The sequence below is a fragment of the Mustelus asterias genome, chromosome 10 (assembly GCF_964213995.1).
Source record: "Mustelus asterias chromosome 10, sMusAst1.hap1.1, whole genome shotgun sequence".
Classification (NCBI taxonomy): domain Eukaryota; kingdom Metazoa; phylum Chordata; class Chondrichthyes; order Carcharhiniformes; family Triakidae; genus Mustelus; species Mustelus asterias.
In genome coordinates this window covers 1,290,932-1,309,793 of record NC_135810.1, presented here as the reverse complement: position 1 = coordinate 1,309,793, position 18,862 = coordinate 1,290,932, and the positions used below count along the sequence as shown (strand labels likewise).

The following is an 18,862-nucleotide window of genomic DNA, read 5'->3' as shown; positions in this document are numbered from 1 at the left end:
ACAAGTCAGGAGTGTGATGGAATACTCCCCACTTGCCTGGATGGGCGCAGCTCCAACAACACTCAAGAAGCTCGACACCATCCAGGACAAAGCAGCCCACTTGATAGGCACCCCATCCAGCACATTCAACGCTCATTCCCTCCACCACCCGACGCTCAGTAGCAGCAGTGTGTACTATCGACAAGATGCACTGCAGGAACTCATCAAGGTTCCTTAGACAGCACCTTCCAAACCCACAATCACTTCCAGCTAGAAGAACAAGGGCAGCAGATACCTGGGGAACGCCACCACCTGGAGATTCCCCTCCGAGCCACTCACCATCCTGACTTGAAAATATATCGGCCGTTCCTTCACAGTCACTGGGTCAAAATCCTGGAACTCTCTCCCTAACAGCACTGTGGGTGGACCTACACCTCAGGGACTGCAGCGGGTTCAAGAAGGCAGCTCACCCAGCACCTTCTCAAGGGGCAGTTAGGGATGGGCAACAAGTGCTGGCCTCACCAGCGACACCCACATCCCGTATAGTAAAAGTGAATCACAGAGAGGAAATGGTAATGGGGAGGAAGTGGGATTAGAAAGTTGCCCATGTGTAGAATAGACAGTAATGCAGACTGGATGGTCAGAACCACTTGTATCCGTGTCACACACAACTCAACATTAAAAACAATATCTGGGAGGAATAGTTTTGAATGCTCCTTGTACGTACCTGGCTGTCCTGGAGTTCCTGAGAAACCTGGTTCTCCTGAGAGGCCGATGCTGCCTTTGGTTCCGGGAAGCCCCGGGTTTCCTGGGGGAAGAGGATGTCAGTTTAGTGCGTTCGACTTTTCATTCAGAGAATTGAAACGATTTGTTTCAGCTTCAGGACATTCTCGCCATCTTACCTGGAATTCCCGGCACACCTGGGCTTCCCTTCGGTCCCGTTGTTCCCAGTGATCCGGGCAAACCTGTCGCACCTGGCTCACCTGTCGGTCCAGGGTCACCTGGGAAGCCGGTTAGACCCGGATCCCCCTGAATTGTCAACACGCAACAGAATCTGTTCAGCACACAACCGTCGCAAAGTATCTTCATCGCATCATATTCGCAGCATCAGTAACCTTAACTTTCGCATCGAGTGATCCCAAACATTGATTCAAAGAGTCCAGTGAATGTGGAGAGACTGGAGAACTGGGATCGTCCCCCTTAGAGCAGAGAAACTGATAGGGGGAGCTGGGGGGTGATGGGGGGTGATGGGGGTGATGGGGGGTGATGTGGCGTGATCGGGGAATGGGAGGTGATCGGGGAGTTGGGGTGATGGGGGAGTTGGGGGGTGATGGGTGGAGTTTGGGAGTCGATGGGGGGTGATGGGGAGGGTGAAGGAGGTTGTGTGCGAGTTCCCCATGGAGTTGAATGAAATGGTTAACGCTTCCAGTTTGTCAAAGGGGTGAAATTGGAATTGGCCGGAAACACACACGGTGGAACTTTCCCACATTGATGTCACACAGCCGAGAAATTCAGCTCGGTCCGGGTTCATGCTTTGGAATGTGGGGGTTCAGTGCAAATAATGAGATCCAATCCCATCCCCAAATCTAACCTCAGCCTCCTCCCCCTCTCCCAAACCAGAACAGAACAAGGTTCAATACGGCAACCGGAACGCCAGGATCCGGAACGCCAGGATCCGGAACGCCAGGATCCGGAACGCCAGGATCCGGAACGCCAGGATCCGGAACGCAAGGATCGGTTGTTTATCACTGGGACACTAAGACCAATCAAGGTCCACCTGATCGAGATCATTGATCAAGTGTGGGATATCCCTGCTCCATGAGGCCCAATGGTATTTCTTGACTCATTCAGCAGCAGAATCTCCATCCCAGGGGGATATTTGGACAATGGTTGAAGCATTTGGAATACTGCGTCCAGTTCTGGTCGCCACACTACCAGAAGGACGTGGAGGCTTTGGAGAGAGTACAGAGGAGGTTTACCAGGATGTTGCCTGGTATGGAGGGGCTTGGTTATGAGGAGAGATTGGGGAAATTGGGGTTGTTCTCCTTGGAAAGACGGAGGATGAGGGGAGACTTAATAGAGGTGTATAAAATTATGAAAGGCATAGATAGGGTGAACGGTGGGAAGCTTTTCCCCGGGTCGGTGGTGACGTTCACGAGGGGTCATAGGTTCAAGGTGAAGGGGGGGAGGTTTAACACAGATATCAGAAGGACATATTTCACACAGAGGGTCGTGGGGGCCTGGAATGTGTTGCCGGGCAAGGTGGTGGAGGCGGACACACTGGGAACGTTTAAGACTTATCTAGACAGCTATATGAACGGAGTGGGAATGGAGGGATACAAAAGAGTGGTCTAGTTTGGACCAGGGAGCGGCGCGGGCTAATTGTTCCTGGTTTCTCGTTTCAAGGCTTCATTCTACGATCATCTTGCTGGTGCCAGTACAGAGTGAGACTGCGGATAGTTGGGAACCTGTCTCGGGGGCAGGGAATTCATATGGTGTTCGTGGAAGTGGAAATGACTAGGGTTGGGAAGCATTTTCCGATCGGGGCCATTGTGATCTCCTGGACTCGTTTCGATCGCCTCAGGGGGTCGGAGAGGAATTTCCCAGATTCTTTTTCCCCATATTGGCCCTGGGGTTTTTCACTCTGGGTTTTCGCCTCTCCCTGGAGATCACATGGTCTGGAATGGGGGGGTGGGGGTAAGTTAATAGGTTGTAATGAACAAAGCATCGTAGCTGTGAGGGACAGCTCGGTGGATAGGATATTGGTATGTAGATAGGCTGGAAAATTGGGCGGGGATCCTGGATTCGGGATTCAATCCTGGACCGGGGAGCGGCGCGGGCTTGGAGGGCCGAAGGGCCTGTTCCTGTGCTGTATTGTTCTTTGTTCTGTTGTTGTTTGTCTGAACTCACCTTTGGACCCGGACTACCTGGAACTCCAAATCCTGGTATTCCTGAGCTGCCCTTCTCGCCTTTCTCACCGGACTGTCCAGAGTAACCTGGGATGCCCGTTTGTCCCGGCTCACCTGGGGGGCCCTGCTGCCCGGAGACTCCTGCAGAGGAAACATTGACGAAGTGAATTTCTCATTGTAGGGTCAACGGTTCCAAGGCTGAACGAGCAACAGTCGCTGCAATGTTCCTCCCATGAGTGACGTGTTTTGTCATTAGAATGAATCTCTTGATGGTTTCATTAACTTCCAAATGGAATTTGCTAATTGCAGTGGAGGGTTAGTACAGATCAATCTCAGAGACCCTCCTCCTGTGGGTCTAAGGCCAGGTCAGGAGATCAGGATCCTTTAACCCAGGGGAAGAACTGTGAAAATAGAACCATAAGAACTCAAAAACAGGAGTAGACCATTCAGCCTATCAAACCTGCTCTGCTATTCTACACCATCGTGGTTAATCTTATACCTCAACATCACTTTGCCAGGTTCCCTTAATGACCGGTCACGGGCATTCGGCCTCTGATATTCGGGTAAGCGTTCTCCAAGGCGGCCTTCGCGACACACGACAGTGCAGAGTCGCTGAGCAGAAACTGATAGCCAAGTTCCGCACACACGAGGACGGCCTCAACCGGGATATTGGGTTCATGGCACACTATTTGTAACTCCCACAGAGTTTCACTGGCTGTCTTGTCTGGAGACAATACACATCTTTTTAGCCTGTCTTGATGCTCTCTCCACTCACATTGTTTTGTTTCTTAAAGACTTGATTAGTTGTAAGTATTCGCATTCCAACCATTATTCATGTAAATTGAGTCTGTGTCTTTATAAGCTCTGTTTGTGAACAGAATTCCCACTCACCTGAAGAAGGGGCTTGCAGCTCCGAAAGCTTGTGTGGCTTTTGCTACCAAATAAACCTGTTGGACTTTAACCTGGTGTTGTTAAACTTCTTACTGTGTTTACCCCAGTCCAATGCCGGCATCTCCACAACCTAAATTCCCCAGTCAAGGGAAATAGTTTCTCACTATCTATCCTATCAAGCCCCTTAAGAATTTGATATGTTTCAAAGAGACCACCTCTCAATCTTAAAAACTCCAGGGATTTTAGGTCTAGACTATTCAATCTCTCCTCGTAGGAATCAGTCGAGTGAACCTTCACTGCACTTCAAGATACATATAGAGTCATAGAATCTACAGTGCAGAAGGAGACCACTTGGCCCATCGAGTCTGCACTGACAACAATCCCACTCAGGTCCTATCCCCATAACCCTTACCCCCCTAATCCCACTGACACTTAGGGCCAATTTAGCATGGCCAGTCCACCTAACCCACACATCTTTGGAGTGTGGGAGGAAACCGGAGCACCCGGAGGAAACCCACGCCGACATGGTGAGAATGTGCAAACTCCACAGAGACAGTGACCAAGACGGGAATTGAACCCAGGTCCCTGGCGCTGTGAGGCGGCAGTGCTAACCATTGTGCCACCGTGGCGCCCCATATGTCCTACCTTAGATAAGGAAACCAAAACTATACACAACAGCCCAGTGTTGTCTCACCAAGACCGTGCAAAATTGCAGTCAATTTTCTTTACTTTTAAATTCCAATCTATTGCAATAAACATTCATTAGCTTTCCTTAGAATCTTAGAAACCCTACAGCACAGAAAGCGGCCATTCGGCCCATCGAGCCTGCACCGACCACAATCCCACCCAGGCCCTATCCCCATACCCTTACATATTTACCCACTAATCCCTCTTTCTTACTTACTTGCTGTACCTGTGTGTTAGCTTTCTATAATTTGTGGACAGGGACACCCCAGATCCCTCAGAATGACAACAATTCCCAGTTTCTCACCATTTAAAAACTATTTGTTTTTCTGTTTTTCTCACCATTCTGGATAACCTCACATTTTGTCACATTCTTTTCCACTCATTTAAACTGTCCAGGTCTCTGAGTGTTCTTTCTGCTTTCCTCATAGTTTACCTTCCTTCTTAGCTTTGTGTCAAATTGGAGATGTTACACTCTGCCCTTTAATTTAAGTCATTGATCTAAATGGTGAATACCTGGGGTCCAAGCACTGATCCTTGCAAGACCTCACTAGTTAGAGTCTGCCAACCTGAAAATGTCCTGTTTATTCCCACTCTTTGTTTTCTGTTCGTTAACTAATCTTCAATCCGTGGTAAAAATTACCTTCAACCATGAGTCTCAATTCTGGGTAATAACCTCTTATTAAATGCTTTCAGAAAGCCCCAATATACAACATCCACTGGTTCCCCTTTATCCATCCTGCTTACAACCTCAAAAAACTCTATAGATCTGTCCAAACATGGGGCAGTATTTGAAGGTGACAGGGTCCTGGTCTGTCAGCTGGAGAGCCGTCGAGAGTCCTGTCCCCCCCCCCCCCCCCTCCCCCCACCCCCCGAACCTTACTGGAAAGCCCACCCCATTAACTGGCCTTTGGCAGGTCAACCCCAGCCAATCAGAGACTGGCTGCTCTTCATTGCTCAGCAGCACCACCTGGGAGATGGTGGCCGCTGCCTGTACTGCACCCACACAAGGCCCAGGTTCACCGATAGATCCAGACACAGGTGAATGGTGGCAGGACTGTGATCACAGGGTGGGGGCCATGGGGGAGAGGGGAGGAGGTCAATAGCGAGGGCAGGGGGTCGCTCTCAGCACCACCCACCCCCCCACCCCCACCTCCCCACGGATCTCCCAATGTTGGATCCCTTGATCAGTCATCGAGAGCCTTTGAACGAGGGAAGCCCCACCCTCCTCCTCTGGAGAGCATCCTCACAGCATTTAATTTTTGGGCTGCCCATGGGTTCCCTCTCCACCCACTGGGTGAATACTGGTCACTGTGGATGAGGCTCTGAAGCAAGCATTGATTGGTCCCTCCAGGACCTTGTGATGTGAAGGCCATCCACTGACTTGCTTCTGTGGACTTAATCGTGGTGAGGCAGGAAGGCAGTGGGCCTGGCACCCCCTCACCTGGCACCCCCTCACCTGGCACCCCCTCACCTGGCACCCCCTCACCTGGCACCCCCTCACCTGGCACCCCCTCACCTGGCACCCCCTCACCTGGCACCCCCTCACCTGGGAGAAAAATGGGAGAGTTCTCCTGGGTGTCCAAAATTTACCTCTGAGCATCTGCTCAATTATCACTGCTGCCTGTGGGATCTTTCTGTGCACAATTTGAACACCACGTTTCCCACATGACAAAAGTACTTCACGGGGTGAGCGGGGCTTTGGGATGTCCTGAGGTTGTGCCAGGTGCCACAGAAATGCAAATCTTTTCTTTCGAATGCTTGAGGAAAACAGAAAGGAATGTCTCACCAGGAGGAGCAAAGTCACTGTCCTGTCCTGAGCTTCACTCTCAGCAGAGGTTGTATTGAGTTGCAAACTTACCTGGCAGCCCCATTTCTCCAATCGATCCTTTCTCTCCTGGGACACCTGTGAGGCCTGGTTTTCCGGGTCTTCCTGGGTCTCCCGTCAGCCCTGGTGGAAACAGGAGTGACACGGTGCTTAGTTTATTGCTCCACTGATTTCTCTGAATTTTTCCTCCCTCCTTTGTGCCTCCTGCTGTTTTTAGGGTTGTTGTGCCAGTGTTTGAGCTGTTTACCGGGGTACCGGTCACCCGGCAGATTGGCAGTGCCACACTCGTGTGCCAATTTGAGTCTTGTGGCTGAGCGTGGGTGGGTTATTCCGCTAAAGGAGGAAGGTTATTGAACCCAGTCCTCAGTCGATGGTCTAATGCAGGTGCTTTGAGCCGGGAGAGCTCGGATTGGGATTAGAAAGCTGTGTAATTGTGCCCAATCTCACCGAGGGATCTGAACAGCCTGTTGGATTGACCAGAATGAGATCAAGCAACCTGCCAAAGGTTAAGATTCAAACTGACGAGCTTGCCGACCTGTGATCTGTTCACCAGGGAAACCCGCCATGCTGCCAACATTTACAGCCTGATCCTGCAACTGGGCACTTCCAGCAGCTACTAAAGATTTGAAAAGTCGGATTTTGGACCCATCAGTGATTTGAGTTATAAGGAGAGGCTGAATAGACTGGGACTTTTTTCTCTGGAGCGTAGGAGGCTGAGGGGTGATCTTATAGAGGTCTATAAGATCATGAGGGGCACAGATCAGCTAGATAGTCAATATCTTTTCCGAAAGGTAGGGGAGTCTAAAACTAGAGGGCATAGGTTTAAGGTGAGAGGGGAGAGATACAAAAGTGTCCAGAGGGGCAATTTTTTCACACAGAGGGTGGTGAGTGTCTGGAACGAGCTGCCAGAGGTAGTAGTAGAGGCGGGTACAATTTTGTCTTTTAAAAAGCAGTTAGACAGTTACATGGGTAAGATGAGTATAGAGGGATATGGGCCAAATGCGGGCAATTGGGATTAGCTTAGTGGTAAAAACTGGGCAGCATGGACAAGTTGGGCCGAAGGGCCTGTTTCCATGCTGTAAACCTCTATGATTCCATGTCAGAGTCAGGATCCATGGGGCAGTGATCAGATAGGGGCAGAAAATGACACTTCATTCTTGGGAGCAACAGAAACATCCAATAAATATTCTTTAATCACCCCATTAAAACCCGATAGAAACCATATAAAGAGCTCAATAAACATTGATTAATCACCACAAGGACAGCCCTAGAAACACCCGATGGTGAATTGTTACGGAGGAGATACTGATGTCTTTCTCTGTAGTCCTGTGTCTGGAGTGTGTATTGGTTAACATCGCTCAGCTAATTAAGGTGTGGACACAGGACAACATGGCCGAATTTCAAACACGATGTTCCTCTGAGGGTGAGGGTGTCCTTGCAAGTGGACATTAAAGATTCTATGAAACTGTGTGAAGAGCAGGGGGCTGTTGAACCTGGTGTCCCAGCCAATATTTACCCCTCAACCCACCTCACTCAAACTGGTAAGGCTGGAAAACCTCAGTGGGTCTGACAGCCTCTGTGGAGAGAGAATGGAAGCAGCGTTTTGAGTCTGGATGACCCTTGTCACTGACTCGGAATGTTGGTTCGATTCTCTCTCCACAGATGCTGCCAGGTCCGCTGAGATTTTCCAGCATTTTCTGTTTTTGTTTCAGATTCCAGCATCCGCAGTAATTTGCCTTTATCACTAAAACTGGTGAGCCAATCCTAATGGCGCAGCTCTTTGTGGGATCTTACTGTGCACAGATTATCTGCAGCATTACAAAAGCGACTACATTTGGGAAGTATTTCATTGTCTGCATTGCGCTGTGATGTTGGGAAGGCCTCAATAGAAGTGACTCAGTTCAGTCCTGCCCGAGCGATAAGATTATAACAATTCCTTCAAAAAAAGTGAAAAACTCCAGTGTCGGAAATCTGAAACAGATAATAAGAAATGAGTGGAAGATTCCAGACAGTCTGCTGTACGGGTGGTAGAGAGAAGCAGCGATTCAGGAATCAGTTGTGTATTTTCCCGATTATTCCGGTGTCTATTTACTGAGCAGATTCCACCAGTTTTGCTTCTTACCCGGCTGGCCTGGCAATCCCGGCTGACCATCCTTCCCTGGCATTCCCGGGTCACCCGAAATACCTTGATGTCCCTTTGATCCAGGTAAGCCAGTCAGTCCTGCGGAGAGAGGGTCAAACTTTGAGAAGAGAATTCCATGCTGTTCCTGAGTGTTGCCCCATTTCACTGCTCTGCCCAGCTCAGGGCGGCTGCAGGGGTGATAATCGCCAATCCGTCGCCAATCCAACAACACTGAGGCCACACCGAGAGGGACTCATTTGGAAAGTTCATTCAAAGACCCTGCACAGACACAAAGGTCTCTGACTACACACTGGGTTAGAATCAGATCAAATATACACCCAGAGGGGGGATACTTGGCTTAACCTGTCCATGGAAGCATTTATACTGCACTCCTCCACCCATCATGTCTGATCTAATTTTCCTAGCATATTGGAGGGCCGAGTGGCCATCTCCTGCTCCTGTTCCACACGCTCTCCTCACAACATTGGCGCTGGTTCCTTCACAGCAAGACAGCGGAATAAAAAACTGCTTTGGTGTTTAGTCTTTCCTGCCTCACCTTCCTGACTGACCCTCACCTGACCATTCTCTGGTTGGGAGGGGAGGGGAGGGGAGTGAGGCCAGATCGTTGTCTGGGTGGCGGGGGATGAGTGAGGCCAGACCATTCTCTGGAGGTGGGGGGGGGAGTGAGGCCAGACCATTCTCTGGAGGTGGGGGGGGAGTGAGGCCAGATCATTCTCTGGGGGAGGGGGGGCAGTGAGTGAGGCCAGACCCAAGCTCTGGGAGGTGGGGGGGGGGGGGTAAGTGAGGCCAGGCCATTCTCTGGAGGGGTGGGGGGAGTGAGGCCAGACCATTCTCTGGAGGGGGATGGCGGGGGGGGGGGGGGGGAGGAGGGAGGCGGGTAAGATGTATCTTTGGTGGGGGGGGGGGGGTGGCCCGATCGCTCACTGGTGGGGTGGGGGGGGGGGGGCAGATGGAGCTCTGGTGGGGGCGCGGGGGGGGCAGGGGGTCCGCTGCCACTCTGCGGGCGATCAGTGGAGGTGAGGGGGTCAGGGGTGGCGATCTGTCTGGGTAGTGGGGTGGTGGATAAGGGGGACAGTGATGTGTGTGGGTAGTGGGGGGTGGGGGGGTGGATAAGAGGGACAGTGATGTGTGTGGGTAGTGGGGGGTGGGGGGTGGATAAGAGGGACAGTGATGTGTGTGGGTAGTGGGGTGGGGGTGGGGGTGGATAAGAGGGACAGTGATGTGTGTGGGACCATCACTCCCGCTTTTTGCTCCTGGGCTGCTGTCTCCGCTTTCTGCGGCCCGAGAGCGATCTGACACGGGCGCGCTTTTTCAAATTGTTTTCTAACTGCGCATGCGCAGTTCAGAGCTCCGATCGTTCCGGCAGCGCTAAGCCCCGCCCACAGCGCGAATGGGACCCGCAATGTTTTTTTTCAGGTTGAGTGCGAATCGGGGGGCTCCTGAAAGCAGATTTCTAACTCGGATCTGAATCGCACCCAGATTCAGCATTCAGAATGAAAATGGTAAAATCGGGCCCACTGTCACACACACAGTCACACACACTGTCACACATACACACATCATTAGATACACGTACACACACTGTCACACACACAGTCACACACACTGTCACACATACACACTTCATTAGATACACGTACACACACAGTCACACACACAGTCACACACACAGTCACACACACAGTCACACACACAGTCACACACACACACATCATTAGATACACGTACACACACTGTCACACACACAGTCACACACACTGTCACACATACACACATCATTAGATACACGTACACACAGTCACACACACACCGTCACACACACACACCGTCACACACACATACACACATCATTAGATACACGTACACACACTGTCACACACACATACACTGTTACACACACCATCACACACATGTACACACACCATCACACACAAGTACACACAAGCACAGACGCACAAGACAATGCTGTATGAAAAGTCAGAATGAATCCATTTACCTGAATCTCCTGTTTCTCCTTTCTGTCCTTTCATTTTTATCATCTCAAGTTTGTCCATCACTCCAGGTTTTCCCACGAGACCGGTTTCCCCTTTGTCCCCCTTCTCACCTGGTGTTCCAATGGATCCTGGGAAACCGGACAAACCCTGCTCACCTGACAAGAAACAGGTGTCAATATGGCACAGGATGTTGAAATTAAGAAAGCTCGCTCAGTTGCTGCCGCTTCTGTGTAAAATACATCAAAGTGGGCCAGAACACACACAGCTTTCTTTGTTTCTGTCCTGACCGCAGTGCTCCTTCCTGTCTCCCTGCTCTCCTGCCAGTGGTAACTTAGTCAGGCCCCAAGCACATGAACAATCTTCATAAAGCTGGAGTCCTGAGTGTCACCAAACAGACAGGCCGATCCTCCGAACAGCACAATCTCCATCAGCTTAGAGTTAGTCAACAGAGAGAGTCATTGCCCGATTCATGTTCCTTCGACTTTAGTGAGACTTCCTATTTGGAGTTTAGATTGTCTTCTTGAGCTTAGCATGGGATGTTGTTTATTCTTTCACAGGGTGTGGGTCATTGCTGGTGAGGTCAGCAATGGTGCCAGTGAGTTGCTCCCAGCGATGGAATGTACTCTCCCACCCAGAGTACATTCTGTGACTGTGCCACCCTCAGTGCTTCCTGGAATTTGTGTCAACATGAAGGAATCTTTATTCACCAGCAGCGGGGGTGGGAGGGGGAGGGGGACAGCAGAAGGTTTCCTTGCCCATGTTTGACCTGGTGACATGAGGCTTCATGCGGTCCAGAGTCGATGTTGGGGACTCCCAGGGCAACTCCCGCCCGTCTGTATAACACTGTGCTGTCCGCCGCCTCTGCTGGGTCTGTCCTGCCAGTGAATCAGGACAAACCCCGGAATGGTGATGGTGGTATCTAGGACACTGTAAGCTATGATTCCGTGGGTATGACTGTGTCAGGCTGTTATGACTAATCTGTGAGACAGTTCTCCCAATTTTGGCACAAGCTCGCAGATGTTAGCGAGGAGGACTTTGCAGGGTTGGCAGGGGTGGCTTTGCCGTTGCCGTTTCCAGTGTCTAGGTCGATGTCAGGTGGTCTATCTGTTCATTCTTTTTTGACTTTGTGGCCATTTAATACAACTGTGTCTCGCTCAGCCATTTCAGAGGGTGTTTAAGAGTCACATTGCTGTGGCTCTGGAGTCACATGTAGGCCAGACCGGGTAAGGACGGCAGATTTCCTTCTCTAAAGGACATTAGTGAACCAGATGGGTTTTTCCAACAATTGACAGTGGTTTCATGTGACAATTAGCTGAATTTAAATTCTACCAGCTGCTGTGGTGGGATTTGAACCTGTGTCCTCCCAGCATTAGTCTGGGCCTCAGGATTACCAGCCTAACCCACAGGACACTCCAAATTAGCATCCTGTAAATATGCACAGAAAATGCTGGAAAAGCTCAGCAGGTCAGGCAGCAACTGTAGACAGAGAAACAGAGTTAACAATTCAAGTTGGCGGCACGGTAGCACAGTGGTTAGCACTGCTGCCTCACAGCGCCAGGGGCCCGGGTTCAGTTCCCGGCTCGGGTCACTCTCTGTGCAGAGTCTGCACATTCTCCCCACGTCTGCGTGGGTTTCCTCCGGGGGCTCCGGTTTCCTCCCACAGTCCAAAGATGTGCTGGTTAGGTTGATTGGCCAAGCTAAATTGACCCTAGTGTCAGGGGATAAGCAGGGTAAATATGAGGGGTGATGGGGATAGGGCCTGGGTGCAGACTCGATGGGCCGAGTGGCCTCCTTCTGCACTGTAGGGATTCTAAGTCCTTAATGTTGCCTCTGTTTCCCCTCCTTGCAGACGCTGTCAGACCTGCCGGGTTTTGCAGCATCTTTACTATCTTGTTTATCATCCTGCAAGGACATCTGTTTTAATACAAAATACTTCCAGTTACCGCGGTGTCAATCAAAAAACAATTGCAATGGATGGTAATTACTGACCTTTTGGACCAGTATATCCGACATTCCCTGAAGGACCCGGGACACCTTGGCTTCCAGGAGTACCCATCACCCCCATTTCTCCTTTGACACCTGCAATGGGCCAATCAGAATGTCAGAACATTCTAGCAGAATGAAATGCCAGAGGGAGGTAGACGGTAACGGAGGGAATGTTTTGTGTTGCTACACGTGCTTCCGTGTTTCTGCTAAGGGAAAAAGTTCCTTCCCATCTACCCTCTCTGTGTTTCCCATCATTTTGTACACCTCTATCAGGTCCCCTTCAGCCTTCTCTGCTCCAAGGAAAACAGCCCCAGCCTATCCGATCTCTACTCATAGCTGAACCGCTCCAGCCCAGGCAGCATCCTGGTGAATCTCCTCCACACCCTCCCCATTGCAATCACATCCTTCCCACAGAGTGGTGACTCGAACTGCACACAGTGCTCCAGCTGTGGCCTAACAGTGTTTTATACAGCTCCATCATAACCTCCCTGCTCTTATAGTCACTGCCTCGGTTAATAAAGGAAAGTATCCCATATTCCTTCTTAACCACCTCATCCCCCTGTCCTGCTGCCTTCAGGGATCTGTGGACATGAACCCCAAGGCCTCCCTGGTCCATGCACCCCAAGGCCTCCCTGGTCCATGAACCCCAAGGCCTCCCTGGTCCATGCACCCCAAGGCCTCCCTGGTCCATGCACCCCAAGGCCTCCCTGGTCCATGCACCCCAAGGCCTCCCTGGTCCATGAACCCCAAGGCCTCCCTGGTCCATGAACCCCAAGGCCTCCCTGGTCCATGCACCCCAAGGCCTCCCTGGTCCATGAACCCCAAGGCCTCCCTGGTCCATGCACCCCAAGGCCTCCCTGGTCCATGCACCCCAAGGCCTCCCTGGTCCTCTGTACTTTCTAATGTTCATTGTCCATTCCCTCCCAAAATGCATCACCTCACACTTTCCAGGGTTAAATTCCATTTGCCGCTGTTCTGCCCGTCTGACCCTCCCGTTTATTCCATCCTGTAAGCTAAGACTTTCCTCCTCACTATTTACCACACCACCAATTTCTGTGCCATCTGTGAACTTACTGATCACACCCTCACATTCACATCTAGATTATTAATGTACGCTACAAACAGCAAGGGATCCCTGCACCGATCCCTGCGGAACACCACTGGGAAGACCATAGGCGGCCTTCAGGACACACGACAGCGCAGAGTCGCTGAGCAGAAACTGATAGCCATGTTCCGCACACATGAGGACGGCCTAATGTGTTATTGGTTATTGGATAGGCACATGGAGCACACCAGGATGGTAGGGAGTGGGATAGCTTGATCTTGGTTTCAGATGAAGGTCGGCACAACATCGTGGGCCGAAGGGCCTGTTCTGTGCTGTACTGTTCTATGTCTATGTCTATGTCTATGTAAACCGGGATCTTGGATTCATGTCACACTATCGGTAACCCCCACAGCTTGCCTCCTGGACTTGCAGAATCTCACTGGCTGTCCTGTCTGGAGACAATACACATCTCTTTAACCTGTGTTTAATGCTCCCTCCACTCACATTGTCTGTATCTTTAAGACCTGGTTGGCTGTAGAGATTCGCATTCTAATTAGTATTCTGTAACTTGATTTTGTGTCTCTGTGCACTGTTTGAGAGCACATTTCCACTCCATCTGACGAAGGAGCAGCGCTCCGAAAGCTAATGGCATTTGCTACCAAATAAACCTGTTGGACTTCAACCTGGTGTTGTTAAAACTCTTACTGTGAACACCACTGGACACAGGCTTCCCGTTACAAAAACAACCTTCCACCATCACCTGGAGAGGGGGGGTGGGTGGGGTGGGGGGGGGGGGGGGGAGGAGTGGGGGGGGGAAGGCGGGTGAGAGGGGGAAGGGTTTAGACCAGAGAACACAGTCCCAGAATAAGGGGTAGGCCATTTTAGGACTGAGATGAGGAGGAATTTCTTCACTCAGATAAAATTGGTCCTCTTGAAGACCAGAGTGGTAGACTGTGTATGGAACCAAAAGAGATGGGGGAGATACTAAATGGTTTTTTTGCATCCGTATTTACTGAGGAAACGGGCATGGAGTCTACGGAAATAGGGCAAACAGGTAGGGAGGCCATGGAACTGTTACAGATTAAAAGGGAGGAGGTGCTCGCTGTCTTGAGGCAAATCAGAGTGGATAAATCCCCAGGACCAGACAGGGTATTCCCACGGACCTTGAGGGAAGCTAGTGTTGAACTTGCAGGGGCCCTGGCAGACATATTTAAAATGTCAGTATTCACGGGGGAGCTGCCGGATGATTGGAGGGTGGCTCATGTTGTTCCGTTGTTTAAAAAAGGTTCCAAAAGAAATCCGGGAAATTATAGGCCAGTAAGTTTGACGTCGGTGGTGGGCAAGTTATTGGAAGGTGTGATAAGGGATAGGATCTACAAATATTTGGATAGACAGGGACTTATTAGGGAGAGTCAACATGGCTTTGTGCGTGGTAGGTCATGTTTGACCAATCTTTTAGAGTTTTTCGAGGAGGTTACCAGGAAAGTGGATGAAGGGAAGGCGGTGGATGTTGTCTACCTGGATTTCAGCAAGGCCTTTGACAAGGTCCCTCATGGGAGGTTAGTTAGGAAGGTTCAGTCGCTAGGTATACATGGGGAGGTAGTAAATTGGATTAGACATTGGCTCAATGGAAGAAGCCAGAGAGTGGTTGTGGAGGATTGCTTCTCTGAGTGGAGGCCTGTGACTAGTGGTGTGCCGCAGGGATCGGTGTTGGGTCCATTGTTGTTTGTCATCTATATCAATGATCTGGATGATAATGTGGTACATTGGATCAGCAAGTTTGCTGATGATACAAAGATTGGCGGTGTAGTGGACAGTGAGGAAGGTTTTCAAAGCTTGCAGAGGGATTTGGACCAACTAGAAAAATGGGCTGAAAAATGGCAAATGGAATTTAACGCAGACAAGTGTGAGATATTGCACTTTGGAAGGACAAACCAAAGAAGAACGTACAGGGTAAATGGTCGGACTCTGAAGAGTGCAGTTGAACAGAGGGATCTGGGAATACAGGTACAGAATTCCCTAAAAGTGACGTCACAGGTGGATAGGGTCGTAAAGAGTGCCTTTGGTACATTGGCCTTTATAAATCGGAGTATCGAGTATAAAAGTTGGAGTGTTATGGTAAGGTTATATAAGGCATTGGTGAGGCCGAATTTGGAGTATTGTGTACAGTTTTGGTCACCTCGTTACAGGAAGGATGTAAATAAGATTGAAAGAGTGCAGAGAAGGTTCACAAGGATGTTGCCGGGACTTGAGAAGCTGAGTTACAGAGAGAGATTGAATAGGTTGGGACTTTATTCCCTGGAGCGTAGAAGATTGAGGGGAGATTTGATAGAGGTGTATAAGATTTTGATGGGTATAGATAGAGTGAATGCAAGCAGGCTTTTTCCGCTGAGGCTAGGGGAGAAAAAAACCAGAGGGCATGGGTTAAGGGTGAAAGGAGAAAAGCTTAAAGGGAATATTAGGGGGGGCTTCTTCACGCAGAGAGTGGTGGGAGTGTGGAATGAGCTGCCAGATAAAGTGGTAAATGCTTTTAACATTTAAGAAAAACTTGGACGGGTTCATGGATGAGAGGGGTGTGGAGGGATATGGTCCAAGTGCAGGTCAGTGGGACTAGGCAAAAAATGGTTCGGCACAGCCAAGAAGGGCCAAAAGGCCTGTTTCTGAGCTGTAATTTTCTATGGTTCTATGGAGTGGTGAACCTTTGGAATTCTCTACCCCAGAGTTCTGTGGAAGCTCAATCACTGAATGTGTTCATGATAGAGATCAATAGATTTCTAGATACGAATGACATCAAGGGATACGGGGATAGTGGAGAAGATAGCCCTGATGTAAATGATCAGCCATGATCTGTTTGAATGAGCGAACAGGCTTGATGGGCTGACTGGCCTCTTCCTGCTCTGATGTCCCAATATTCCTGCTGGAGTATTGTGTGCAATTCTGGGCACCGCATTTTGGGAAGGATATCCTTGGAGAGGGTGCAGGGGAGATTTACCAGGATATTCCAGGGATGAGGGTCTTCAGTGAATGTGGAGAGACTGGAGAAGCTGGGATTGTTCTCCTTGGAGCAGAGGAGGTTAAGGGGAGATTTAATGGGGGCGTTTAAAATCAGGAGTGTTTTTTTAATGGCTAGATGGGGAGACATTTTTTCTCTGGGAGGAGAGTTGGTAACTCGCGGTCACAGATTTTAGAAAGTCGGTGCATGAATCAGATTGGAAGATGAAGAGGATGTTTTTCTAAGGCAGCAAGTTGTGATGACTGGGGATGTGATGACTGGCTGCGTGTTAGAAAGCGACTCAATAGTAACTTTCAAAAGAAGAATTTGATAAATATTTTAAGGGTAAAAATATACAAGAGTAGGGGTTAGTGGGGCTGATTGAATTGTTGTCAGTGCAGACTCGATGGGCCAAGTGGCCTCCTTCTGCACTGTAGATTCTAGATTCTATGAATAACTCTTTCCGAGAGCGTGTATAAGAAGGATGGGCTCTCTATGATTTAATGATTTTGGATTTTGAACTATCCTTGTTGGGAGTTCTCCACAAGCAAGTATGAGTAATCGTAGAGCCATAGAGGTTTACAGCATGGAAACAGGCCCTTCGTCCCAACTTGTCCTTACTGCCCAGTTTTTACCACTCAGAAACATAGAAAATAGGAGCAGGAAGAGGCCATTCGGCCCTTCGAGTCTGCTCCACCATTCATCACCATCATGGCTGATTATCCAACTCAATACCCTAATCCTGCTTTCTCCCCATAACCTTTGATCCCATTCGCACCAAGCCGCCTCTTGAATACATTCAATGTTTTGGCATCAACTACTTCCTGTGGTAATGAATTCCACAAGCCCGCATTTGGTCATATCCTTCTCTACCAATCTTACCCAATCAACAAAGATACATTTTCTGCCAACAATATCTTACCTTGTAAACCTGGGGGACCATCTTTTCCTGGGGGCCCAATCTGCCCCGGGTACCCTGGGGTGCCAGGGTGACCTTGGGATCCTGGTCTCCCCTTCTCACCTTGCGGACCTGGAATGTCTAACCCTGGGAAACCAGGATCTCCCTTCACTCCCGGTGTTCCTTGGAATCCTGCATTATAAAAAGGAGAATTACCAGATAAATAAACATTTGAATTAGTAACAATCTCTGATCATTTACACGGGGATAAAGTAAGAATTTGTCACCAATAGAATTGTAGAAATGGCAGCCAGTCACAGCTGTGCCAATACCAACGATTGACGTGAAGGCCGTTCCTCTGTCTCTCCGCTTTCATTCCTTTGCCTTTTGTTTTCCTGACTCTTTCTTTCTCTGTTTTTGTTTCTCATTCCCTTTCGCTGCTTTCTTTCTGTCACCTTGGCTCAGTTGGAATGCGAGTCTTCCAACCATTATTTTGTAAACTGAGTTTGTGTCTTTATATGCCCTGTTTGTGAACAGAACTCCCACTTACCTGACGAAGGAGCAGTGCTCTGAAAGCGAATGGCTTGCGCTACCAAATAAACCTATTGGACTTTAACCTGATGTTGCTAGGACCCACTCCAGGGAATTCATTAAAATATCCAGATGGACCACCCCGGCGCTGCACCGGGGGAACGCCGCACCGGGGGAACGCCGCACCGGGGGAACGCCGCACCGGGGGAACGCCGCACCGGGGGAACGCCGCACCGGGGGAACGCCGCACCGGGGGAACGCCGCACCGGGGGAACGCCGCACCGGGGGAACGCCGCACCGGGGGAACGCCGCACCGGGGGAACGCCGCACCGGAGGAACGCCGCACCGGAGGAACGCCGCACCGGGGGAACACCGCACCGGGGGAACGCCGCACCGGGGGAACGCCGCACCGGGGGAACGCCGCACCGGAGGAACGCCGCACCGGGGGAACACCGCACCGGGGGAACGCCGCACCGGGGGAACGCCGCACCGGGGGAACGCCGCACTGGGGGAACGCCGCACCGGGGGAACGCCGCACCGGGGGAACGCCGCACCGGGGGAACGCCGCACCGGGGGAACGCCGCACCGGGGGAACGCCGCACCGGGGGAACGCCGCACTGGGGGAACGCCGCACCGGGGGAACGCCGGGCAATGACCATCTCCCATCAGAATGAATCTAACCATCTCCCCCTTGATGTTCAGTGGCATTACCATCACGGAATCCCCCACTATCAACATCCTGTGGGTTACCATTGACCAAAAACTGAGCTGGATCAGCCACGTAAATACTGTGGCTACCAGAGCAGGTCAGAGGCTGGGAATCCTGTGGTGAGTAACTCCCCTCCTGACTCCCCAAAGCCTGTCCACCATCTACAAGGCACAAGTCAGGAGTGTGATGGAATGCTCCCCACTTGCCTGGATGGGTGCGGCTCCAACAACACTCAAGAAGCTCAACACCATCCAGGACAAAGCCGCCCGCTTG

The 18,862-nt window shown here is 50.6% G+C and overlaps 1 protein-coding gene across 1 annotated transcript in view; it reads right to left on the bottom strand.

Moving 5' to 3' along the window:
• Positions 1–18,862, bottom strand: part of LOC144499490 (uncharacterized) — a 201,429-nt gene that overhangs the window by 29,094 nt on the left and 153,473 nt on the right. The window contains exons 32-39 of the mRNA XM_078221483.1: positions 17,374–17,541; positions 12,418–12,507; positions 10,431–10,583; positions 8,414–8,512; positions 6,325–6,414; positions 2,890–3,029; positions 882–1,008; positions 707–787 (exon numbers count right to left, since the gene is read on the bottom strand). Of these exons, the coding sequence (XP_078077609.1) occupies positions 707–787; positions 882–1,008; positions 2,890–3,029; positions 6,325–6,414; positions 8,414–8,512; positions 10,431–10,583; positions 12,418–12,507; positions 17,374–17,541 (948 nt within the window). The remainder of the gene's footprint in view (positions 1–706; positions 788–881; positions 1,009–2,889; positions 3,030–6,324; positions 6,415–8,413; positions 8,513–10,430; positions 10,584–12,417; positions 12,508–17,373; positions 17,542–18,862) is intronic.